The following is a 27,529-nucleotide window of genomic DNA, read 5'->3' as shown; positions in this document are numbered from 1 at the left end:
AGATCCAATGGAGGGGCTGAGCAAATGAAACTGTGATTCTGTTACAGTCTGTGAAAAAGAAACACAAGATAAAAATCACTTCCAATGTAAAAATCTCATTACAGTAAATGCTGCCAGCAATTCACCTGCTTGCCCTGCTTGCCTTTAACCATAGCTACTCCCTTTCCCCCATACGTGGGGCTATGTGCAATCGTAACGGTAGAGCAGGCGTGCAGCAAGCCTCTCAAGTATATTGGTGTGGGAAAACTCAAAGGCAACCGCAATGCTCACACTGCCAAATGGGATTGGATGCATTAAATAGCACATTTAACAGGGCCAGCAATGTCTTCTGTATTGCTAAGGTCAGCTGTGGATCAAGGCCGTCACAATATTTGACCAATAGGTAGTGCTGGAAGGTGGGAGTGATTTTTGGAATTCTCACTGCCCATCCTCCAGAAACTGGGAGTCATAGAATCAGCACAATTAAGGGGCTTAGAAACAGCTGATGTCAAATTAATAAAGTATTTTGAACTTCAGCCCCTCAGGCTGATAATTTCCTTGTCATCTTCAACTCCTTTGGCATGACTTGGGCACCCAACATTTCGCAAGCACTCTGGAAGGTTTGCAAAACCTAGTCACGTGCTGCTCACCTGGATCTAGCTTCAGAGTGCAATGGATTTACACGTCTCAAGCTTTGGTTTCCCTTTTCCCTCTAATCCCTGCTCTAAACGTATATATTTATTCCATCTGAGAGGTTCAGGAGGAGCCCACAGTGGTATAACTGCTGAATGTGTATGTTTCCCAGCAGAATTTCTCTCTATGAAAGCATCCGGTACCTTGATTTGTTAGTGCATGACTTGTTGTTGCTGCATTAGAGATAAGGCTGATGCAACAATCCAGGGATGTTCCAAATCCCATATTCCAAGCCTTGTTTAACCTCTAACAAAATGTGCTGTTGCTTATTTGTTTGGAACGGGACTGGTCTTCCTGACAGCTTCAAAGCCTTAGGTTGTCTTTTCCAAGGCTAGCTTGGATACCTGGTGTCTGAAGCCTCTGACTTGAGGGATCACTAACCAAAACAGGGACTGCTTTTTAAAGAGTTCAGCAAAGGGTAATGGGGGCACAGGTAACATTTTGCCATTTCAAAATTGCAAAATAAGCCTCTTGGAGTCACTGCTATGTCTTTTGCAAGTCAGCAAGCTAAAGACAGACACTATAAATAGCTGTCACTTGGTATTTACTTCTGCCATCAGGGTGAAGCGTTTGCCTAGGACTGATGTTGTGCCCTGCCATTGTGTACATGGCTAGGGCATGCTCATCTGCCCCCTAAATACATAGGGTCTGCTGCTGTGCTTCCCATTTTCCTCATTGTGGTTTCTCTATGGAATAGGGCAGAATGCATTGCTCTGACTCTGATTTGGTGCTGCTGAAAAAGACCTTCTCTATTGGACAGAGCCTTGGGCAACATGGTTTAGTGTGAGGTGTCCCTGCCCATGGCAGGGTGGTTGGAACTGGATGATTTTAAGGTCTTTTCCAACCCAAACCATTCTATGATTACAAAGAAAGATGTTTATTTACCTGCCCAAGCTTTAACACAGCACAGCTCAGTTCCTTTTGTCTCTGTTGCTGTGGGTTACAGAAAGTGAACTAATGTACTCGGCAAGCTTGAGCAAACTGACCAGCATTATCTCTTGTGTTTGGTGCTTTTCAGTCCTATAATAAGCCCAGAAGCCATTAAATCCAAGCAGGCTGGAGTGGGAAGGACTTGGAAGGAAATGTTCTTTAAGCACTAATTTTGCCATTCATGTTGCCAGCAAGAGAGAAGGTGGTTTGGGGAACAAAATTTCAGTCTATTGCCTTATGATTTATATTTTTTTTCTCAGCTCCAAGAGCAAGAGAAAACTCAAATTGAAAGGTATGGATGGGTTGTTATAATTGGAGCACTTCAAGCTGCGTGAATGCTTTTCAAATGACTCTCTAAAGACATTTCATCCATCAAAAATAATTCATTCTTTTGTCAGGCTCAGAAAAGCAACTAATCGCTAGCAGATATGTTTATAAGTAGAAGAATACACGCCATGGATTTTGCCGGGCTGTAAAATATATTAGTCACAAGTACCTCTACTGAATACTCTCACCAATGTGATCAAGTGGATGTGGGCCCCAAACCATGCAGCAAAAGCATTAGCAGTGAAATGCAGGAATAAGTCCAATCTAGCTGCTGCGTACAGTAGAGACAATTGCTGAATTAAATTACTTTCAGATGCAACTCTCTTTCTACCTATAGTTTAACAATAAGCATGCACTGCGATAGATTTTTGCAGCCTGTGTCAAACCCTATGTTCTCTCTGTACTAACAGTGGGTGGGAGTGTTTCAGGGCACGGCTGGACCTCAGGGACTACAAACCATGTGGAAGTCTTTCTTTGGCTCTGACCACCAGCCCATCACAGTAAAAACACTGAATCTGGGAGAGGCTTTGTCAAGTGAGCCTCCCTGGAGCAGAGGGGTAGCAGGAGGCCAAAGGTTTGTTTTCCTAATAACACAGGAGCAATGCAGAAGAAAGGTGATAGGAGTGCTCATTACCTTGCTAATGTGGAACTCCAGCCTTCTCATATATCTTTCGACTGCTTTGATTTGCTGGAGGAGAGGAAGAGGTAGAGGGTGAGGCACATGAAATAAATCAGTAAGACACCACCACACTTTCTCTGCTAGTCCCCATGGATCTGAGAGACGACTCCTCAAAACACAGAGGGTTTCAGTGCCCATGAATCCGGAATCAGCTGGCCCACCTTACTACCATTAATCTGCTGCTGACAGCAGAATTCACTGACATGCGTACCTAATATATTTTCAAGCAAAAAAGGCGTTTTCTTTGATGGGATTCCTCTAGTTTTTAAAATTTTTAAACAAGAGAAAACAAACAAGTGCAGAGAGCCTTTTTGACCCAAAATACTGTACTTTCAAGTACTTTGAAAACCTGTACTAAAATTGATCGGATTTTGCATTTCAAAATCCATTCTCTTTCTTAGCAAACACTTTCTGACAGCCAAACCAAGCCTGGCATTTTGACTGAAAAAAAAGCCAGACTTGTTCAGGAAACAGTTTTGAAAGTTTCCCTTTTGTTTCACCCAGATATTCCTGCAGGGAGAAATATGTTCAGCTTTTCCTAACCCAGAACTGGCAGGAGCAGGGATGAGCCAGGGCTTGACCCGGCTCCCGCAGAACCCCCTGGGGTGGCCCTGCCAGCCTCCCAGCCGCCTGGATCTGGCAGGGCCATGTTGCAGAAGGTGACAGCTTTAATGGCTGGCAGTTGTCAGCAATAGGAGGTCTCATTCCTCTGTCCCGCTCCTCCCCTTGGCAGGGGTTTCCTTCCTTTCCTGTGCCTGTCCCAGAGCCTGTTTAACACCATGGACCCTGTGACAGGGCTGAAAAGGTAAGTTTGATGCTGGGTTAGCAAGCACAGCTGGTTGCCAGAGGTTCTGGATAATATCCTTGGGAAGAGGAGGGGAGTTGGACTTCTTCCTTTTCAAGAGCGAATTGTCAAATAACTTCTCCCTCAGCAGTGCTGGCCTGACCAGTAGAGCTGGCTGAGGTTTCCCATGCCAGCTACCTATATACTGTAAGGGTACTAACCTCCTTGTAAAACCGGTGTCAAAGGGAGTAACATACCTTATCTAAATCGTACAGGACTCCCTGCAACAGAAAGCACAAAACTGTGATTAATTTTGCAGCATAACAGCACTATGAGAAACCTGATGAACTATGAGAAATTTGATGAACCATGAGAAAGTAACGTTTGCCAGTCAACAGAAATCAGAAACTGGTCACAAATAAGACCAGGGCTGGAAGGGAAGAGGAGCATCAGCGCCATTTCTCTGTATCCCACTCCCACCCCCCGGCTGCCCCAGCACCTCGAGGAGGTTCACTGTGCAGCCACACGATGAAAAAGCATGACACGTACCAGGCGTGAGTTTCTTTTCATGTCTTTTAACTGAGTAGTCAACTTATCCAGCTCTGTCTGGTGAACTTCCAGATACTCACTGTAAACACAAGCCAGGGAAGGGACGCATGAGCTCTGCATGTTCAACAGTGAGCTGGCTGAAGATCATCCTAAAAGAAAATCTCTCCAACAAATGTCTTTCTTTACTGGATATGTTTTCAGACAAGAACTCATCCACGTCAACCCGTCCTAAATGCAGCTCCCTGCTGCCTTTTGGGGAATAAATAGGAGCTGAGTATTTAGGTGTGTATTAGCTGTATATTAGCTGTGTATAGCACTTACTTAGCTTGGTGTTCTCCTCTCACTAAACAGCTAGTTTCAAGTTTGCTAATCTGCTGCTTACTTTGTGGGCTGGTGCCTTCCAGTTACTGCCCTTGTATCTGGCTGATAAAAGCCCTGTTATCGTCTGGGATGTTATCTCAAAGGAGATAGGATTCCAAGAAATCCTGTTTTTGATAGGATTCTAAGAAATTCAGAGTAAAGAAAAAATGATCTAATTTTGAAAACCCCAACCTTTGGGAGCTTTCCTAGCAATTTCAGTGGAAATGGGATTCTGCCCCCTGTATTCCCATTTTCCATGCAAGTATTTCAGATCCTAAGCGTTACAATCCAGGCTCCAATAGGTGTATGCTCCTCTCCTACAGCTAAGGATCCCTGTTCCTGTGATACGTTTCTCTAGGCTATAGAATGCCACAGAAAGTGTCAATCGGAAGCAGGATAAAGGCTCTTACTCCAGGCCACTCTTCAGGGCTCGGTAGACCTCTTCCATCCTTTTAGGCTGGGGTTCTTTGGGCGTGGTGCTGTTCTTATGGCCCAAATTATGCATTTTCTTCACCTTTGCTTGGGGCTTCTTGAGTGCAGAGGAATTTTCAATAAAGGAGTTACACCTGCAAAACGAACATCAAAGAGGAGGAAATCCCTATAAGTCACAACCGTCCCAAGGGAGGTGTAGCTTGGAGAAATCTGCTGATATTATCTCTGCTAGCAGAAAGGAATCTGGTGCTGTGCCTGCCAGTTGAAGGACTGTGTTTGTTTACAGGTTAAGAGGTCTGAGCAGCCCCGGACATGCGCTGTAGGCTTTTGATGTGCTGGTTGCCTTGCCGAGATACTAATGCAGGTCTGGAAATGCCACGCTGAGTGTGAGGCTCATCAGACGTTTCTCTGTCTTGTACCATGCCTGTCCTGCCTCACATGGCTCAGCCACAGCCATAAAAGAGCTGAGCTACAGCCAGGCACTAAAACCAAAGGGGAGCCCAGATAATCTGAGCCATAAAATGTGGGGGCTCCTAAGGAAGATTTGGCTCAGTTAAGAGTGCCTCTGGAGGACGGCATCACGCCTCTGGTCTTGAGCGTGGCCCATATTTAGCTCTGTATGAAGAGGGAAGATAGTTGTGCTACCTATAAGTGAATCTCCTGGGGACAGGTCAGCATCTAACAACCACTGCTAGCTTGACCTGACAATAGCAGGCAGCCCTTTGCCTGCTGTTCCTCAGCTGCCAACTGGTGGTCCAGCACTAGGAGACAGTGATTTCCACAAGATAAAATTAATTGTAAAGTAGCCTCTGGGGGCACTGGGGACTGGACAACATGCTAAGTGCCTGATTCGAAGCCCTGAATCCTGTGTAGCTGAAGGGCAGTGCAAGAAAAGGCTCTAAAGCTAACCTCTGCCCTGTTTCTAGCAGGACATGAAGGCAGGCAGCCCTGCAAGGGAAACAGAGGTCTTTTGAATTCATAGCAGCACTGCAATGGAAAAACTGTCTTTTAGGTAGGAACAGTCTTAAACTGGGGGCGGTGGGAAGTGTGTCGTGTTCCTGCACATCTCATGTTGAAAAGATCACTGCATAAGTTAGTAAATTAAAATGATTCTCTGAAATGCTCTTGCAGCTCTGAGGCATGTGAGGAAGCCCTGCATTAATGGGGGAGAGGCAAACAGGCACTTGGGTAGTTAAGGTGGATGGTAACAGCTTAATTATGCAAACAATACATAGAAAGATTTTTGCCTAGAAGATTTCCTCTCACAAGTCAGGGAGAAGGCAGTCCTCTCTCACCTCTTTTCCACCTTCACCCCTAAACCCCAGCGCTCCCTTAGGACCCAACTTGGAAATTCCCCTTAGAAAGCATAGCACTTGCCTGGAGCGTCTCTCCTGAAGCCCGCTGAAGCCAGCGAAAGACTGGCTTCTAATAATCCCATTAGGACCTCCTGGAGAGAATGAATGTGATCCTATTGACATGATTTCAGGGAGCCTGGATGATATTCCTGAAAAACAACAGAAAGCAGGTCAGTGATGGTGGAGGGTAAGAGGCAGGCAGTGAGGCTGGGGCTGCGTGGTGTCTATTAGTTATGGTAAGGGGTAACCAAACCCCAGGAGGAGCCGTGAGCCAGGGCACGAATTTGTTTGCGTTGCCAAATTGTCCTGACCCAAAAATAAAAAGCTCCTATTTTAACTTCTGACTTACGGCCCAGGAGCTACTGAAAATGTGCCGGAGACACCAAGAGGGTCTGAATGTGGGACTAGGAACCAGGTGCTTCAGCCTCATAGTCCCAGTGCCATCCCTGATATCTGCCATGCTTTTCCCTCAGTTCTGGTGTCCCCATCTACTACATCAGGGTGTCCTGGAGATTACTCTGTGAGGGTGCAGAGCTCTTAGGGCACACTCACCATCACTGCAAAGCGATATTGCATATATTAAAATCTTTAAAAGAGGGTTCATTCAGCATGAATCGAGTCCTGCAGCTCCCCTTTGATCCTTGCTCCTTTTCCCCACGGCTGTTCCCACATGGCTGCTGAGAAGGAAGATGCAGCGAGTATATGCACAGCTGCGGCATTCCATGATGAGAAAGGGATGCTCTCCAGTACAAGAGGTGAGTAAACAAGTTCCAGGTACCATATTCTCTGCATATCACATGTTTGGGAGGGGGCTTCAGCATGCTGGGAGGAAGCCCCTGCTCTGTGTGCTCATTTTCAATGCCCAGCTCAGCATCTGCACCAAACTAAGGTGATTTCAACCAGCAGAGAAATAGCAAACAAGTGGCATGGTTCATAACAGCTCCCTCAACTTGTTGCTGCTACAAGGGTAAAGGGGGGATGCTTCTCTCTTCCTCTACTATGAGGGTGCTGAGGCCCTGGCACAGGTTGCCCAGAGAAGTTGTGGCTGCCCCATCCCTGGCAGTGTTCAAGGCCAGGTTGGACAGGGCTTGGAGCAACCTGGTCCAGTGGAAGGTGTCCCTGCCCACAGCAGGGGGGATTGGAGCTAGGTGATCTTTAAGGTGCCTTCCAAGCCAAACCATTCTATGGTTCTATGACTCCAGTGCTGGACTCAGATGGTCCCAGTTCATTTCTCTCCAACAGCTGGGTCAAGGGGTGAGTTTGGTGCCAAGGCAGGATGGCGCGGCAGGGGCTGGAGCCGCCTGCAGGCAACAGAGATGATGCCTTGTGAAACCATGACCAGCAGGCTGAGGAGGTGAGAGTCTAAATCATCCTCTCATCCTCACAGATGAGGAATGCACACAGGCGCCCAAAAAAACACCCACCTGTGAAGGTGACAGATTTATGATGTAAACCTTCACAATCAAGCCTATTTATTAAAGATAAGCACCAAAGCTACATGGCTCCTGCACAGCAAACACTCACTAGGGAAAGCAAACACGGGGAAACACTGTGCACCATCCAGTTACATTTAATTAGTAAACAACTAAGCTGGGCAAATACTCTTTGAGGTGGCGGTAGGTGCCATGGTGAGGTACTGCTTCTCTGTGGAGAGGACTGCATTGCCTGAAGTGCTGCTTTATCAGTATTTCTGCAAGAGCTCTGCTAGGAGTACTTCTTTCAGTCCCAGCATTGCCAGTGCTAGTGGTAATGTGAAGCTTTCTCTATTGCACAGCCCAAACAGTGTACATCGTTCTGTTTTGGAAGCAAGGGCTGCAGTGGGCATGTGAGTGGGCATACCACCTGGGCTGCAATTGCAATTAAGGCCAGTTCTGTTTGCAGGCTCAGGAGAAACTACAGTGAGGATGCACTTTAGCTAACTTGCACAGGGGTGAACATGCTCCAGCCACAGCTGGAGATACTTGATTCTTCAGTCAGTGAGAGCCCAAATTTGGCCCTACACTCACCCCTAGCTCCTTTAGGCTCTCAGCACACCTCTGCAGAGCTGAGCTCTGCTTAGGCTTGCAGCTACCCAGCTCCTGGATGAAGCTACTTTGCAGCTCCCAGGGTCACACCTCACATCCCAGTAGATGGCACAGCATCCACCCATGCCAGTCTGACAGCTCAAACCCAACCGAGAACCAGGTCCTGCGAGACAAAGCAGAAACCGCCCCATCACAGTACTCTGGGAGTCTGTCTAGCAAGTTCCCCTTGGTTTTGCAAATAACCCGAAGACGGTTAAGCTGCGTGCCGAATGCTCCCATTTGCATACAAGGATTTGCATTAAAAGTGGGTCCAGAGAGCCAAGGAGCAGAAAATCCCTTGCAAGTGTTCAGTGCTTGCATCGTTTGATAGGATGATTAACACACATCCTGACAGCAGCTGGAGACCTATGAGGGCAGAAGCTAAACAACACTGACAGTCAGGGGAGATTTAAATGCATAAACATCAGCCATTCCTCAAAAAATAAGAGGAATAAAACCAGCTTGAGGTTGGGTGCTAATCATGATCACATTTGCTATAAAAATATAATTACTTTAGATACAAAACTCAAAATGCTAACATCTTCCACACAATTAATATGTTCTGTATTAATGTGAATTAAAGATGAACGGGTTTCCCGCTGAACAAAATCTTTGTGTCCAAATGTGACCATGTGCAGGCAGACTGGAAGTGTTCTGGTTTTCCTTTGGGTAAACTTAAAAAAATTAATAATTCTAGAAAAGGAATTTACTTGTTTTCTTTATTTTGCTCAAGCACTCAGATGGCTTTGCAGTGCTTTAGTAGCTAAGACTTTCCCAGAGATACCAGAAGGAAGTGTGGAATAAGTGCAATTGAAATGCAAATTGTAGACCTGCCTGGAGCTGCTTTTGCATTGCTTTTGCATAAAATGGTCAGTACTCAGAGCGCAGATAGGCTTGTACTCTCTATATATTATATATAGTCTTAGTGATTAATGTATGTTTGATTTCTGTACCGAAGAAAACTGTGATAAAAGGAGGTAACAGAGTTGGAACTGATGAAATCTCCCAGTTACTTTTCAGTTTGTCAGATTAGAGGTTGACCCTACTGTACAAACACAATCTGTTCTTGAGATTTAAATTTACATTGTTGACATCTCAAATACTTCCAACTGACCTTACGAAATAACACTGACTCCACCAGCAGCAGCCTCTTAGCCCAGACTCACACAGACACCAGCTGCATATGGGCACCACGTCACTGGATTATTTATGATACCTACGTCTAGCAAAGACACTTTGAGTAATGAGTATTTGTCACATTGTTGTAATAATATACCTTGCCTCTTAAACCATTTCCAGGCCTTTGTGCTATCAACTAAATAGACCTACCTCTGCATTTAATAATACAGTTTCATTCTGATTCTGCACATAGATATAGTCACTAGTATAATTTCAGTAAGGCTCAGCCCACAAGGACTTAGCCAGATCTTTTACTGACCTGACTAGTATCCCTACAGATGAACAGTACTAAGGGGATTTTGGCACTACTCCAATGTAGCGATCAAGTTTCTAAGTCTACATTTAGTAGTTATATGACATAATGCTCCTCTCTTCTAGATACAGCACAAACTTTCCTCTCAATATAAAGCATATTGCACATCTAAAATGACATTAAATGCCTTTGAGATTTGAGAGATCCACCTCAGCAGTGGACGCACTGACCACGCTTACATTTTTAAATCTATCTAGCTAATGAACCACTGATGTTTCATTTTAAAAAGTCACCAGTCTGCTTACTGCTAATGCAGAAACATAATTAATATAATTAGTACTGCCCCTGCTAAGTGCATGGCAGTTGAATGATGAGCCCATCAGTGAGTCAAGGGATAAGGTGAAATCCTATCAGTACTCTTTCCCTGCCCTATTCTCTGACAGCTTGCAGCAGGGAATGGCAGATAATTGATGATGTCTCTGTCCCCAGGGAAGTAAAAGTCCCCTTTCCCAGCTCCCCTTTCAGGCTGGAAATGGGAAAACAGCTGAGCCTGAGCTAATGAGAGGGGAAGGGACCATCAAGGCCATCACATCTATAGGGCTGCCCTCTCTTCATCACCTTCAGCATGAACCCCCACCTCCCATAATGCAGAAGTATTTGACAAATAGCATGGACATCAATCCAAGCTAAAAGAGGGGAAATTCAGTCAGAAACATATGTGCTAAATCTAGACCAACTTATGCATGGACCGTTTCGGTTTGCTTTTTCCCCATGGTATTTTTTATTCACCACATTTTGAGAAGTTGGTTTTGGCACACATGTGCTAGCAACCACGTAAAGTTGCAATGAATATCCCAGTGGTAATGATGTCTTTGATTCCTCCTGTTCACTCCTTGTAGAAGCTATGGTTACAGCTCTGGGTCTAGGGTTTGCTGTAGGCTGTTAGGGAGCTGTCTGCAGCTGAGGCTCCATGGAATAGAGGCTTCAAGGACACTTCAGGATTATTCATAATCCTTGACTAAATAGGAATGAGGGGTAGGACTCAATGAATGAAAGGATCCTTGATAATCCTTTGTTCCTGTATTATTTTTTTGCATGACACGTGTTTCAAGGTCCACTTGGGATCTAAGCAGCTGCAATCCCTACAGTGAGATGGTTTGTATGTTGTTCCTTCTGCTGATCTGTGTTCTGCAGGGTGCCCAATAAAAACTGGTGGTAATGATTTAGGTTAAGGTAAGCTAAGGGGATTCTCTAAACTGATGTGAGTGGATGGTTACAGAAGTCAACTGATTCTATTTTGCATGCTAGGAACATTTCTTATCTGCAAACCTGGGGTATGTCTGACAAATGTCTGGTGTCTTCTTGAGTAATGAAAGAAAAGATGTTCCTCTTTTATCTACGTCGAGGTGTATGTTCTGCTGATCAGACTGGCTGGCCAAAGATAAAAACTTTTAATTGCAGTAAGATCACATTCAGGAGTGTGCATCTCCAAAAGAATAAATCCAGTAAGGGAAGAAACTGGTTATACCCTAGAAGTCATGTCCAGCCAGGAAGCTCCTTCTGCTTTGCACTCGTAAACCCAAAAAACCAAGTTCAATTCTGAACTTACTCAGGCTCAGTTCAATGCTGAGCTTATTCAGTACAACTTTAGCTGGTGTCACTTGCTTTTGTACCTTGAAGTCTAGTAATTTTTAATATTTAGTTTCCAGCTTCTTCCTTCTTACTTCACTGAATCACCCTGGCAATATGAGGCCAGCATGGCCAGTAGCCCAAATAACCACCTGGAATTTATGGTTTCCATGTTTCTTAGACTCCTAGAAGGCACAGAGGTATGTACCTTGGATGAGAATGTTGACATTCTTGTGGACGGCTTTTTAATACAAAAAATTGACAATAATATATGGGCAAGAGCACTCAGGAGCATTATAAAATCTTTCACGAGAAACTTAATTCTCACACCAGAGCTTTTACACTTTTAGTCATTAGTGCAGAGGCTCATAATTCCTGAATATGTCAGGAACATTCCTGTGGGATGCGATCTCCTGGAAGCGCCTGTAGAAGGGTGTCTTCTGCTGGTCATTGGATTACATGAGTTATGACTTTCACTGCACATTTTATGCTCCCAGTGACCGGGCTGCTCCTTCCTTGTGCAGAGCAGCATTAGCCAGAGCTGTACAGGCATGTGAGCTCCATCTGAAGAACTATTCTTGGTTGCCAGAACAAAATCATTTGCATTTTTTCCATCAAAGTCCAAGGCTATGAGATTCCTAAATAGCAGCATATGGCTATACTGACAAGCACACTTCCCAAGCCTACATCAGCCGGGGAAAGGCCAGCAGATCTGTGAGCTTCAAATGTTAATTTTAGCATACAGAACAAGAGCCATGTGGACTTACCAGCATGGCTGCAGAGAGCAGCACTGCACAGAGAAGGAGCTATAACTGACACAGGTCCCTCTCCTTCAAAAGGGAGTTGTGGGAGCACCTGGGTCATGCTTGGGTAGGCACCAAAGGTGTTGGTAGCCACATATCCCTGTGTCAGTACAAGGAAGAAAACTTCTGCTCCACCTCTTAGAGCAACAAGAATCTTAGTTTAGCCCACCACAGCTTGTCCTGCCCCTGGTGGCAGCCTGAGGTGGGTCTTTTCCCCAGCCACGGACATCCAAGCCTCACCACCACCTATCCAGCGGGATCCCTCCAAAGGCTTTGTGCTCACTTTTCCCTGTTGCTTTATATGCATCAGTAACAGCTACGATGATTCTTTCTTTCATTAGTCTCATTTCAACACCTTCAGTTTGGGTGGAATCAGTTGTTACAATGCACAAAGAAGTGTTTATGCAACTCATGCATTTTTTATAGCTCTACTTAAGTCCATAGCTGGGAGCTTCAGTTTGCCATGCAGAAATCCCTGCGAATAAGCACAAGGCACCGTTACCTACTTCTAAGAAACAAATATGTTAGATTTGGGTATTTTGTTGCCAAATTTTACCTTTTGTTTCAAATAATGTTCTTCCCAAGACTCGATACTGATAGCAAGACTTGTACTTCATGGTCTCACTTCCATAAGAACATTTTTTTATGTTGAATGTAAGGACATTTTCAACTCAAATGCTGCAGTATTTGCTAGCTCATCACTAGACACCCCAAGCAGAAACACAAGTTGTCTACCAACTGGAATAGCTCATGCTGTTTGTTCTGCTCCTTCTACCGAAATTGGGTGTACATAAAACAAAAAGCAATAATAATAGCAAGAGAAAAGCTAACAGTGAAGGTCAGTAGCAAAACGGTAAAGAGTATATGGCTCTAAATGTATAGGACCTGATACCTGATACTCCTGCTGCAATATAGCTCCATAAATTCAGCAAGCATCAGTCACCTTTCACACCAGCCTAGCTGCTAAATGCTAAATTAACGTGGGGACTTTTATCTTCCATTTTTTCTGTAAAACATGCCTTTAGCTTTAACTCTCCTCACCTCACGAGCACAGAAATAATGTCTGGTGGTGGCTAAGGTGGAAGCAGCACCCCTTCTGTCTTATACCACAATTAGCTTTCTTCCTGCCTTTTTTGTAGCTACTCTTTCACCAGAGGTCCTGGTACATGACCCACTTTCCCTTCTGGGGAGCCGCAAACTGCCCTTTCCTTTGCTTAACCTCCCCTCAGAGAAACACTCACAACATTGCTCCTTACCCTTCATACAGCACATGCCAAAAACATAAGGAGAGGGAAATGCGAATTAGTTATTCCACTGTAATAAACCCAAGAAAAATAAATACGATCCTAAATGGCTCCTGTGCAGGACAGATGGGTTCATGGTCACTGACCTCCTTTTGCTCAGTTCCAGCATTTGTTTCTCTCTGGCAGCTGGAGTGAGTGTGTGCATGAGCCCACATGGTGCCCTCCCTAATGCCATTCCCTTACAGCACTAGGAACACGGAGCAATCATATTCAGCTGGCATTAGTGTAGATAAGCAAATTTGGTCTGTAACAGTGTGTATGAATGTGGCTGGGGGATCAGAATCCAGCTGTCTAATCAGATTTGACGTTCGTTCATTTCAAACCCACCCCGCTATGCAGAATTATCTTTGATTAGAAGTCAGCTCCAATTCTACTCATCATTGATTATTCGTTATGTCAATCAAGGGTTTAATTAAAAACAAAGCCCCCCTGCCATTCAAGTGCCAGCATGTAACCTAAAGAAAATGTATTTCTGAAAATCAACTGCAAATTATCTTCTTGGGCTCTGAACACACCTTTCCCTAACACCAAGTCAGGGTGAGTGACCTGCGCATGTAATGAATCACGCTGTCATTTCAGCAGTGCTACCCAGCAGTAAAGGTGGAAGGCTTTGTGCTGTTCTGTTCTCTATCCCTATATTAGGAGATCAACTACAAGGAGTGATCTTGTGTTAAGCACTAAGACTAGCATGATGCCAAGCAGGCTGTGGGAGCTACTCTGTCCAGCAGCAGCCTGGGTACTTCTCTACCTCTTTGGGCACAAGCCACTGAACACTGCCTGGCTGATCACACATGTTGGGTGGAATTTCAGCTTCTCAATTCAGATCACATAAAGCAATCAACCTATACTGCACTTCTGAAAGCATTAGCAGTAGGGAAGGCCTAGGAAGCCATGAGTGGTGCTGGTGGTCTCCCTTGGCCTTTACTGACCAACAGTAACAGTTGGATGAGCCCATGAGCAAGATCTGAGAACAAGTAGGGTAAGTCATCCCTGATATCAATAGATGAAACTCTGGTGGGAGTCTTTTGTCAAAATCCATGATGACTCTGAGCAGTGACCTAAATTTTTGTGTCAAGTACAAGCAGCAGAGTGGCTTCACTTTCTCGGTCTGTGTAAGCAATGAGCATAAAAACCTTCTCACTGGCAGGAGAGAAAAGCAATGACCCAGCAGTGTTTAATATAAAATCATCCTTAAGAGTGCTGCTTTCCTTTATTACTTGGCACCAGTATTTCTGCTGTTTACAACTCATTTAATGCAGATGGCAGCAGCAGGGGCAAGGACAGCAAGCAGAGCATACAACCTCTTTGCGTCTGCAGGCACCAAATAGACATGTAGGATGATTTTGGTAATCAGTGGGCTGCTCTAGAGATTATTTGTTTTGCTTCAGCCAAGACAGACAAATTGTAGCTGTACTCAGTACCCATTCCAGGTACGCTCTAATATAAGCATGAGCCAGCTAAATTAAACAAATAAGACAGGCTTTTCATCCTTGAAAGGAAAGTAAAACATCATTGTTGTTAAAGCCTTTCAGTTGCTAATGAGATACAAACACTTTGCTACTCCTCTTTAAATACATGGGATTAGGGTGACTTAAACCAGCCTGGATGTTTATTGATCATTCTGTTTCAAGGGTCCTCTTAATGGCATGCTGCTCACTAAAATATTAAGATACAAAACTACATGTTTAAGGGCAGAGGATCTTTAAAGCTGAGCATTCTCATCCCAGATAGGAGCATTGCAGCAACAGATTTGTTTAATCTTTTTGACACCTCACAAGAGCACTGCCATAAAAGTCCTGTGTTACTTCATTTGTATTTGGCTATAGCATGCGTCTGAAGCTCTCCTCTAGTACATCATGTAGCTGAACACTGTCCATGCACAACTAAGAGAGGCTGTGTGCCCAGATGTTACTCCGTTGTCTTTTGGCTTCAGTTCATTTAAATTCAATACTTGAATCTTGTGCTAGAGAAGACCTTCCATATATGATTTCTATAAGTTTTATTTAAAGTTATGGCAGAGGTTATTATTCTTCTGGCTAGAGTATTTTAATCTTTAAAAACTCTCGAAGGTATAACAGACAACAGTGCATATCTAATATCACTAAACAGCCTGAACTTCCCCCAAACCACTACCTTCTTTAGCTAGGATCATTAAAGGAGCTGTAAAATGCAGCTGAAATACATTTGATGCAGGATAAAGGGATAAGGGAAATCTGTGCTAGGAAGAGTCCCTCTTGGAAAACCTTGTGTTAATGATGCTTGTACTGGAGATCTGACAACCAACAGGGCAGCTAAGCAAAACCAGGAAGGTGCTTGCTACATGCAAGAGACCTGATTGTAGCCTTCCAGTTCTTACAGGGGGCTTATAAGAAAGTTGGGGTCAGACTTTTTAGCAGGGCCTGTTGTGATAGGACAAAGAGTAATGGTTTTAAACTAAAAGAGGGCAGACTGAGACTAGACATAATGAAGATTTTTTTTCATTATAAGGGTAGTGAAACATTGGCACAGGTTGCCCAGAGAGGTTGTAGATGCCCCATCCCTCAAACCATTCAAGATCAGGTTGGATCAGGCTCTGAGCAACCTGGTCTAGTCAAAGATGTCCCTGCTTATTGCAAGAGGATTGGACTAGATGACCTTTAAAGGTCCCTTCCAACTCAAACTCTGCTATGATTCTAAGTCTCTTATCATAGGAAAGCTGTTCCCTCTTGAATCTGCAAGGGTTTTCTGCTCCCTGGGGCAAAGGAGGTTACGCTGCTTGAGTAATTGCTGGCACAGATGGGGTTTGGGCCAGTTTGCGCTCTCCCACACAACTACTGGGCATGGTTTGGGAACTGGCATGGGCCAAGGACCATTTCCAAAGCAGCCTTCATGTATTTTCCTCTTTTGAAGAACAGGGGAGTTTAATGCCATGGATACAGGCTGGTCTGTGCCTGTTGCCATTAGTGCCTGAGACCAGTCCTAAATGCCTATATTTTACTGTCACAGGCACAGTCAAAGCAAACCTGATGAAACAAATACGTGGCAAGTAGACCTAGTCAGGTTAAATTGGTAAATTTAATCTGTATTGAACATTAAATACAAAAATCTTGAGTTTAAAAGTCATACTGTCCAGCCATGCTATAGGTTTAGTTACCATTTGAGTCCTCTAGCCACGGAGACATTACAGATAAACAGAGCATGGAATGAACAGATCTGACAGCGTTTATTGTTGCTGAACTACAAGGCAATTATCTTGTATAACTTTGCAGTGCTCAGATTAAAGCAGCAGTCATCTCAGCACAGCCCTGCTTTTCCACAGTCTGCCATTTAAAGGAAAAACCCACTGGGGCTATTGCAGGCTAATGGCAAGCTTATAAGCATGACCCCTTATCTTGTTCTCCCTCTCACTCCTTCCTCCTTTCCCTCTCTGTTGAGATTTCTGCATTTTCCAATTCACATCAAAGTGTTGGTCTGTCACTGAGGGTATAGGAAAAGGAGGATATAATGGGTTTATAGGATGATGGAAAACTAGTTTGTCCTTTTGCCAATGGAATCAATTGTCTTCCTCACCTCACGGCTGCATGACATTCCCACAAGAAAACAAAAGTGGCTGCAGAAATTATGCATACAGCATTTGGGTTATGTTCACATGGGAGCTGTTACACTGGATCCACTGGTCTCTTCTTCTGTACCAGCAAGGAGAATTATTTTCTTTTTAAGGGCAGGGCCAGAAAAGAATGGGGAAAAATGCAGCTGCTTCCTGGATAACTTCCAGGTGAAAAGCTATCTAATCATCAGGGATCTTTAGCTTTCATTGTAGGGCATGGAAATCAAATATACTGCAAGTGCTTCCAGTTCAGCACTTGCATGCATGGAAGCAAGGCTTTGTGGTCCAGCTACCATCTGGGGAGATGATGGCAACATCTCCCTCTGATTTCAAAGAAAGCAAAACCTTAGTGTATACAGGCAGGATTTTAAGCTGATTATTTTCCAGCCTCAGCTGAAGCCTTAGCACTTTTAATATGGCTTTGGTTTGGTTTTGTGTAGCACAGATGACTTAGAGAGCATTTCCAGCTCTTGGCTTTATTAATCTAAGTATCTAAGAAACTGAGCACTCGTCCCTATTTACTTTAGCGGACATCTATTCTCATGCATAAGGTCTTGTGTATATCTAAGTAGATGTGGCCTGCAACTGTTACACTGTATTCAGAAAAAAGCCTCATGGTTCAAAGAGCACCCCACAGCCAATTGCTTCCTGTCCCACAATCATCTCTGCGCAAACCTCCAAGTCCTTCTTTGAGCTAACAAGATGGTATATTGCGAATGTACCAAACAAGACAAGGAAAGGGCAGTCAGTCATGCAGGACTTGACACTTTATACACTTAATTGAGCATTGGCATTTTTTATAACAGCATCTTCGTCCACGGACATGCCTGTATGGTTGGAAAATGCACAGGAACAGCTGTTACTACCATAATCCAGCAACACTTGCAGGGATGAGCAGAGAAAAGTGTGTCTTCATAGCCAGGAAGACTCCCTCGCCAAAGACTACTTGCAGGGATGTTATTGCACATAGCCGAAACATATGTCCCTACCACAATTAAAGTTTTAAACCCAAACATTTTTAAATTAAATACCAACAGAGGATGTCAGGTTGCTTAATTATGGAAAAGGCCCTTTCGCTCATGTTATACAATTAGAAAACACCCATCAGACTTCAACTACAGAGCGACATTGAATGCCCTACCTGCCTGCCTGAGACAGTACCACAGACAAGTGACACTATCGCAGCCCCAAGCACAAGCCCCGCTCCCCAAGACATCTTCAAAGGGTATGTTCAGTACAAACACTATTTTTTCCTCTGATTTGCCTCAGTCTGCAGCAGATGCAAGATAAAATCAACAAGGAAGAAAGATGCCTCACTGAGGACAAGTCAAGCTGTTTTGGCTGCTCAGATAGTGAGATAGTAATTTGGGGAATGAGAAAGGAAGCTGTGGTGCTCAACCTTGCCCTGTCTGTTGAAACATGAACTCCTGCAGCTATCTGCAGGTGTTTATTTGCCTATCTCCAACAGATTTCACTGTAAATGAGTTCCTTCCTTTGGTCAGCTCAGATAGAAGTGTTTAAATAGTCAGCCTAGCCTAGTCCTTTGTAGAGGTGAAGGCACAAGCTAAAACCAGAACCTTGGTGATTACTAGATAGATCTTCTCAGCTGCAACTGCTTTTTGGAGTTGATGGACGGCCTCAAGTTTTTTCTGTTGGTGATGTTTTCGGGACAAAGTAAAGTCTGACAAATATCTGAGTGTTTTTGAATAATAACAAATAAAAGGTTTCATGCAGAAGGGATTATTTGAAACAGATCTGGTGTCACTGAAGGGTTACCAGCAGGCTGCCTGACCTGGGAAGCTCTAGCTGCTGCAGTTAATCGGGCTGTTTGAGGGCCAGGGGAGAGGCCAGGCTGTGAGCAGTGGGACAGCAGTAATGAGGTGGCTGGCTCTGGCAGCCAAGGTCAGCTTACTGCAGGCATCAGAGACCAGAGAGCTTCTGATGCTCTAAAAGGGCTGGATGATAAAATGTATTATTGTGACTACTTCTTGTGTTGCACTGAGTCCAGGGAACTGTCAGCTTCAATTTGTTCCTCCCATTGAAGAGAAGGAAGATGCTTGCATACTTCTGTGCTAATATGCCATTTCTTTTGTGCTGGCTGGGGAGTAGAAAATACAGGATACACTTCTAACATAAAAACACAGCAGAAAAAGATAACTTTAGGAAAGAAAATCCAGTTCTTGTATCATGCTTAGAGGACTCGCTTCTTATTGAGGCCACTGTGTGCAGAGCCTGGATGCAAAGACCAAAGCAAGGTCTGTGTTTGTGGCTGCCAAAAAGCAACTCAGGTGTACAAGGTGTACACCAGCATGTACTGCAACTCACTTTTTGATCACGGCTGGATACAGCCAATTCCTGGACCCTTGCTGCTGCTCCCTAATTAACCTGGACATGGTCAGGGAGGGGTAGATCCTGTTTCTTCTCAGCAGCACCAGCCCCAGCAGCAGAGATACTTCAAAGCTGGAGTTACAAAGCCAAAACTTGGGGGGGGGCTGAATCCAAACTGCCTGGATACAGATCTGTAGTGACAGGAGAAGGGGTAATGGTTTTAAACTAAAACCTGGGTAGATTTAGACTAGATATAAGGAAGAAATTTGTTATGACGAGGGTGGTGAAACACCGGAACAGGTGGCCCAAAGAGGTGGTAGATGACCCATCCCTGGAAGTGTTCAAGGTCAAGTTGAACAGGGCTCTGAGCAACCTGATCTAGTAGAAGACGTCCCTGCTGACTGCAGAGTGTTCGGATTGGATAACCTTTAAAGGGCACAGAATCATAGAATGGTTTGGGTTGGAAGGAACCTTAAAGATCATCCGGTTCCAACTCCCCTGCCATGGGCAGGGACGCTTTCCACTAGACCAGGTTGCCCAAGGCTCTGTCCAGTTTGGCTTTGAATACTGCCAGGGATGGGGCATCCGAAACTTCTCTGGGCAACATCTGCCAGTGCCTCACCACCCTCATCGTGAAAAATGCTTCCTAATGTCTAATCCAAATCTCTCCTCTTTCAGTTTAAAGCCATTTCCCCTTGCCTTATCACTACACACCCTTGTAAAAAGTCCCTCTCCAGCTTTCTTGTAGGCCTCATTTAGGTATTAGAAGACAGGTCTCCTCAGAGCCTTTTCTTCTCCAGGCTGAACAAGCCCAGCTCTCTCAGCCTGTCTCCATAGGAGAGGTGTTCCAGCCTTCTGATCATCTTTGTGGCTCTCCTCTGGACTTGCTCCAACAGATCCACATCCCTCTTGTTTTGGGAGCCCCAGAGCTGAATGCAGAACTACAGGTGGTGTGTCATGAGACTAGAGGGGCAGAATCACCTCCCTCAACCTGCTGCTCACACTTCTTTTTGACGCAGCCCAGCATACAGTTTGGCTTTCTGGGCTGCAAGTGCACATAGCTGGCAGGTCCCTTCCATCCCAAACCATGCTATGATTCTATGAAATGTGAGATAAAACTGCTGCCCACATGCAGCAGAACAACATCTCAAGCCATGCTTGCCTGCAGGAAGATGCTCAACCAGGTTTTGGCATGGCAGCTGTCTCTAGGTTGCTAAATGGGGGAAAACTGTCTTCCGGAGAGGATTACCTAGTACCTGCTGCTTTCCTTCTCCTTAAAATACCTGCCTGGAGCAGGAGAAAGATCACCAGCTTTGCGGGTCAGGATGGGACAGAATGGGACAGGACAGGACAGGAGTGAGCCAGCCCTAGCCCAGCCACTCAGCTCACACGGGCACAGATAAGCAAGGGCAAAAGCAGCATTTGCATGGAGGAGCAAAAATAAAGGTGCTGAGCAGCAGTGGCCAGGAAAATACAGTTTCTGCTTTGATTTGGGGTATGCAGGGAAGGACAGTCATGAGGTTCAAAGTGAGCTGGCTGCCTAGCCTGAACTGAGCCATTCCTGACATTAGGCAGAGATACATAATATGATCTGGTTTATTGCACACAGGGTTGGCTCCTGCTGCCGCTCTCCTTCCAGCCCTCTCGCAGGGAGCTGGCTAAGCCCATCCAGCCGTTCCTCCTCCAGCCACCCGGCTCCTCTGCACAGAGTGCCCTCCTGTCTTGCTCTGGAAAAACTGAATTATCTGAAGGGCAGCAAGGGAAACAAAGATGCTGGCAACTTCACTACAGGAAACCGAATTCTCGTTTACACTGTTGTGCATCCAAACTGGAGCCACCACACTTTGTGAAGTCCCTCAGAGCAAAACTGCTTTCCTCAAAAGACTTTGATTTTCTAACTTCACAGTGGGTCCAGTGCTTCCTCTCTTCTCAAAGGGCAAGCACATCTTGGAGCCAGTGGGGAAAAGTAATGCATGCCCTTGCTGATTAGTTTTGAAAATCTCTTACTGAGAAACGTGTTGAAGAACTTCCCTGCCAGAAGAGCAGCAAGCACTGGAAGCTGAGTGAACAGAACACAGACCTCCAAGCTCCGGCTAAGTGCAAAAATGACAGATTTCTTCCCATTTTGTTAATAGAGTCATCCAGGAACCACATAGCTTGAAAGTGATGTGGCAGGACCCTATCCAATGCTAATTCATGTCCTGGTCCTCTCTAAGAAGCCCGTGCCAGTAGCATGCATTCAGGCATCGCTCTCCTCACTTCTCTCCCTGGCTGCTTTCAGCTGATGCTCTGTGCTAGCTCAATGGCCACAGACACAACCTGCCCATCTCCCTGCTGCTTGCAGCTTAGCTTGAGTGATGAAAACTGCCCCAGTAAGTGGGTTATCTGTGAGCAGCTTGTCACTGCCACATGTATAGCATGAGGAGAAAAAAAAAACCCAAGTCAGACCAGCCATCCCTTTTTTGGAAAAAGCCAATGCAGCCTTTAGTTCTCACTCCCACTTCTTCCCAGTGGGGAAGCAAGGCAGCTCTCCCCAGAGCCAGACCTTTCCCAGCAGAGTGCTTTGTGTGGAATTTACCTTTCTGCTTGCTCGGGTTTAAAAATATCAAAGAGCAAAATGTAACCCTGCATGGCGTGTGAATGCGCTGCTGAGAGCTGTGAAGTCGTGCTTTGTACCGCTTGTACCCCGAGTGTTTGCTCTGTGATACTGGTGAATAAAGTGGTCATGTGCCTTGAGACCACAGGGAAGTACAGCCACCTTCTCACTTACGGATGCTCCTTCACCCTAAACCACACACTTCTCCCTTTATACATTCACAAGTGTTTAAGGAATATTCATTCCGCTATAGAAAAACCTCTAAGGTATAACTGGATTGTCGTTCTAGAGAGAAGCAGAGATACAGAAAAGCTAACTGCTCTGATCCCAGGGCAGGATCCTGAAAAGAAATGAAACCTGTTCCTTCTTACAAATTAAAACAAACAAACAAACAAACAACCCCCCTAAACCCACATCTTGTCAGCGAAGTGCTGCTTGAATGTCAGGCATTAAAACCAGCACCAGGTTACGGATGCCAGGATTTTAAAAGGCCACATTGCACAAGTGCTCCCCTGCACTTGCAGCCAGCGCAGACACCATCTTAACTGACTCTCCTAGTGATTTAGTTACTGGCTGAGCAAAGGCTGAATTTACAGAAGATATATTCTGCTGCCTTTACACTCCCACTGTTTAATATATAGCCACCCACACTTACTTAAGCGTGGAGCACTTTGTCACATTTGCCCATTATGGTTATAAAGTCATGCTCCTAACCTGGCTCAGCGGATGCCTTCCTCGAGTCTGGCCGCAGTAAATCACATTATATCTCTTCCTAGTGTGTGAAAATCTCAGAGACAGCTGGGCAGCAAGTGCAGACACCTTCTAGGAAAGACACGTTTCTCTTGCATCCTTCCTTAAGCCCCCTGTTTGGGTATGCTTTTGCTTTTGTTTATTCAGAAGGAGAGGGATGCTTGTGAAACCTAATTAGCCACGGGAGAACATGAAGATAATGTTTCTGTTTGGGAGTGTGTTCCCTGCCCCGGGCTCCAGTTGCGTGACAGCAGCTCAAACATGGTAATTAAGAAGAGCGTGGCTGAATGCACGGCCAGATTAATGAATGCAGAAATTACACATGAAAATACATTCAGCTCTTCTCAGGGAGATGTATGAAAGGGTGCGAAGGCAGAATGGCCACACGCACGCAAACGCACACACACAGCTTCCAGAAGCTTTTTGAAAGTTTGAATGAGAGACAGCAAAATGCTCAGTTAACACAGCCATAGAAAGACCAGCCCAGATTAGGCTGACCTTTTGTAACCAGGGCATTCAAAGGTAAACTGAAGTGCAGTGCCAGTGTGTAGCACGTTTGCCTCAGTTCTCGGGAACGAGCTGGAGACTGAAAGGATGACTTAAGAGGGTCTAAGCTTTCCTCCAACCAGTAATACCATAAAAGCTCGCTGGAAATAGAAGACCTAATAGACTGAGAGGTTTTTTATGGAAACCAGGCTAAGCACTTCCACGCGCGCTGGGAAAACATTAAACCCGTTCCCCCGCACAGCTTTTCACATCCCTCAGCGAACACCCACCCGCAGCCGAGATTTTCCTCACATTCCCACCCCAGACGCACACACAAGACGCCGCGCAGAACCCCCTTTTCCAGCCACAAATACCTGTCGCCACCTGAGCCCCGCGACCGGCGGGGGATGGCACCGTCAGGAGCCGCTCCAGGACAGACTCTCCGTCCCCGCAGCCCTCGGGCTCAGCTCGGCCAAGTCCTGCGTGGGCAGCAGGAGCCCCCTTCCTCCCATCACGGGTTTCTTCCCCGCTCCGACCCCCCGAGCCCGTGCTGGTACCTGTCGGTGCCGGCGAGGCTGCCCGCGCCGGCCGCCGCTCACAGCCCGTCCCGGAGCGCCGCTCTCCCGCCGCAGCCCAGCGCTCCGCGGGCAGCGCGCCGCCCCATCCCCGGCGGCAGCGCCCGCAGCCGCAGAGCTAACTATAGCCCCGAGGGATTAAAACAGAACCATTGAAAATTTTAAAACTGAAGAAAAAAAGGAAAAAAAGGAAAAAAGAGGAGGAGGAGGAGGGCGGACAGCCCGTCTGCGAGCCCGGCGCACCGCCGCTCTGGCAGCGGGCGCAGCCGCTGCCGCTTTTCCTTGCGGAGCTGCGGGAGGGAGGAGGAGAAGGAGGAGGATGGGGACAAGGCGGAGGAGGAGGCGGAGGCGCTGCTGCGCGGCCGCGGCCCGCCCCCCCGCGGGCGGTGCGGAGCACAGCGGCGCTGATCCCCCGCGGGTGGTGTGGGCCCCCACGGTCTCCCCCCTTCTCGTCCCGGCTGGCAAGCGGCGGAGCTGGCGGCTCTGCACCTTTGTTGGGAGCGTGAGCGCGGCTCTTCCATCTTGTCATTCGACGCTTGCTGCCTCTCAGGCGGTTTGCCCCAAAGATGGAACATCCGCAAAAGCCCTCTGATGCCTGCATATACCACTCTGATCCCTCCGCAGAGAATGGTGGGGGAACAGGCTGCCGCAGCTCCGCTTTCCCGAGGCCATTGGGCTGCCGGCTGTAGCCTCAGTTGCCTTCAGTAGTGTGTGCGAAAGCAGACTCTAAATGGGGATATTGGGAGGGCTAAAGACAGCAACTAAAGGTGACTGTAAATGATAGAACGTTGCAGTTAATGGAGCTTACATTTCTTCCTTTGAGCATCTTTCTTTGAGTATCTTCCCTCTGTTACCCCCGAAAGGAAAAAAAGGTAGGAATGCAGCATTTCCCCAGAGCTTCTGGGGTGTTTTCTTCAAGTCCAGTCTTCCTTCCAAAATGTATAGTCCCATTTACTATAAAAGAGGGGAATCCCTGGTAGGTCTGTGCGGTTGGTAAATAGACACAATTTAGATGGTGGCTCAAGGAGGCAATATTGATACCATCTCTATATGCCCATATCTCTATCTTTGCCCATTTGGGTCAGGATAGGTAGACTCACTCTTTCTAAAGGGATATGTTTTTCATGGAGCACGTAGACCTGCCACCCAGAGGGTGACACAGTATGAGGAAGTTTAGGAAACTACAACAGTGAAAAAGAGTTGGGCTTTCACAGGGCATTAGACACAGAAAAACCCCAAACCCTCAATGAATAAAAATCCAAGCTGCCAATTCCACCTGACCTGTCATCTGGAGTAATTTTCAGCAGCAGTAACGAACCTGTGTTATTTATATTGCATGCTGAAAATAAACAGCACACAGTACCCTTAAGCAGTAGAAATGAGAGAAAACAACTCCAGATTCAATATAAGCAGAAAAGGATGCTGCTCTTCACACTGGCGTGCAGAACTCTGGGGCCTACAGGCTATTCCCAAAGGATTCTGAGTTCAGATGGGCTTTACAGCAATCCCAGCGGTGCATTTCCAGAGGCACACACTTCTCAATCTCTGCCACCACAATGCTGCTACTGTAGCTCCAAGATGAGATGTTTAGGGTGACCTTTCTATGTCTCTGATGGGATGGACTACCCCCCATTTCATGGGTTTCACACAGGATGTGAACTGTGAGGCCAAGGCAGAGAAGTTGCTTTCTGGACAAAGCAGCTGTGAGCCTCAGGCTGTGGAATGCCAGGAGAAGAGGAGAGGGAATATTTGTGGCGATGCTGAAAGCTATAAATGTCTCATCATGCATACCTAATACGCTTTTGAGTCCATTTCAGCCTTTTAGGGGGTGGCAGATCTCACTGTGGAAGCCTGGTTAATTTACTAAATGTTTTCAGTGTCATATACTAATAGCAGCATCCTGCTCCAACCTTGAGCCTCCTACAGTAGTTCTTGGCAATTACTTTATGGTATAACCCATGTCACAAATTCCCTCTGGCCCTTTTGGTATCTTGCAGAAGAGGTTTTGAACTTAAGGTTGCAGATGCAAATACCTCATTCATTTGCAGCCTCCTCTTTCAAGGAAATATTCTCTATCCTATGCAAATACATGTGCTAGGGATGTATGAGCTTATTTCTCTTGGTTTCTCATTGTAGTTTTGCATAGCAAACACAGAAAGCTAGTTTCCTTCTCTTTGTCATCCCAAACCCTGCACACATTCCCTCTTCCCTGCTTCCAGTGCTGCAGCTTGCCGAAACTGCTGGGAGACTTGAGTAGGCTTGCAGATGCTCTAGATAAAATCTTTGTCCCACTTAGTCCTTCCGGAGACATGTATTCATCCTGACGCACATGCTTTTGAAAGGCTCAGGGTCAGTCATTCCACGTGTGTCTTGTTTTGCTAATTCGGTGGAAAATGCCAGAGAGCTCTGCCTCCCTCCATAATTAGGCAGGAACCGGAGCTGCTGTTGTATTGTGGCTGTGATCATGCTACTACTCCTATGAATTATTCACTGTATTACAGTGTAATCTGCTGTTATGTTAAAAATAGGTCAGCATGAATGTCCCCAGTGAAATTTCTAAGTGACAACAGCTGATTTGAGCTTTGTCTCCAGAAAACAGTGACCTTTCCAAACCAGCAATTGCAATTATGCTGCATTTCCACCTCCCTGCCAGCTCCCGTGCACCTCCACAAACGCTGATTCTCAGCAATGGTAACCCCACATTATACTTGAGACAACTAAGCCAGAGTTCCTGAATTACCTGCTGAGCTTTGCCAGGGCACTTTGTTTGCTATTAGCCTTTGCTCCCAGGCCAAATAGTAAATCAGGATTATCAGAGAAGAGATTATAGTCTGAGAATACCTAAATGGCCTGCTCCTCCCAGGCACCCGGAAGGCTCCTTGCAAGGGCTGAGCAGGATTTTCTGGCTGATATGCATCAGTTACACGTTGCTCCGGGGGGTGGATATAATGAGAAGTACTTCACTTTTCCCATCACCCTACAGGCTCCAACCCACTAAATCCATCAACTCAGCAGAGCCGGGGAAGCTCCTGGCTTGCATGTCCATTGCAGACATATCTAGAGAAACCTGGAAAGAGGGAGCAGTAGTCTGGACACGGGTCTGAGGGAAGCCCTTTTGCTGCATAAGACAGTCTGTGGGAGGATTCTGCGAACACCCCTGAGAAAATGTGGGATGTTGGTGCAATTTCCCCCCTGATAGTGGGGATGTATGCCTGTTATGCAGATACAGACTTAGCCTAGTCCTGGATTCTTTCACCTGCAAGCAAGGATTGGTCTCAGTACGCAGCAGACCATGTGGATAGCAATTCAGACAGAGGTCTCCCGTTAGCATGTTTGGATCAGCAAAAGGAGGTGGGGGGATAGGTGGGCAGACAATGGCTTTGAGCTTTGGATATCTGAGATAGGTCAGGCCTGCCTTAGCTTTTAAGGAAGGCAATTTGTATAGGAGCTTTTTCTGTTGTAGCGTTTCTTTGCTGTGTTTCTGTGTAACTCTCTAGCTCATAAAGGGGTGCCTGGAAATACACGGCATCTTCGTATCTCTGATGAATGCCCCACAAGACGTCTCCAGCAGGTATCACACTGTGTGAACACAGGTAGCAAACCTGAGCACTCCTATCTGGGGACCATGATCCAAAAAAGGAGGTGAGTGATCACATTTGAGTGTGGGAAGCACAGCAGGTGCCAGAACCATCATTTGGAAAGGCTCTTAAGGGAAAGGTAAAAGACAAGATCCTGACCTCTGCTGCGAGCAACCTGGGCAAGACGTGAGCTTTAACTTTCTAAGCATACACAAGTTCACCATTACTATTCCCAGCTAAACACATTAAAGTGTTGCCACAACTTTCCTGCTACACCTTGCCCGGGCTGCCCTTTGGGTTGACTCCCTTCT

General features: G+C 45.9%; 1 protein-coding gene across 1 annotated transcript in view; it reads right to left on the bottom strand.

Annotated features, from left to right (window-relative positions):
• RIPOR2 (RHO family interacting cell polarization regulator 2) overlaps positions 1–27,529 on the bottom strand; it is a 65,120-nt gene that overhangs the window by 26,218 nt on the left and 11,373 nt on the right. Inside the window, 5 exon segments of the mRNA XM_065667851.1 lie at positions 2,564–2,617; positions 3,650–3,673; positions 3,942–4,020; positions 4,712–4,867; positions 6,111–6,237. Of these exon segments, the coding sequence (XP_065523923.1) occupies positions 2,564–2,617; positions 3,650–3,673; positions 3,942–4,020; positions 4,712–4,867; positions 6,111–6,237 (440 nt within the window).

This window comes from Lathamus discolor, chromosome 2 (genome assembly GCF_037157495.1).
Source record: "Lathamus discolor isolate bLatDis1 chromosome 2, bLatDis1.hap1, whole genome shotgun sequence".
Classification (NCBI taxonomy): domain Eukaryota; kingdom Metazoa; phylum Chordata; class Aves; order Psittaciformes; family Psittacidae; genus Lathamus; species Lathamus discolor.
Note: the sequence above shows the minus strand (reverse complement) of the source record. Positions and strands in the feature narration are given on the sequence as shown.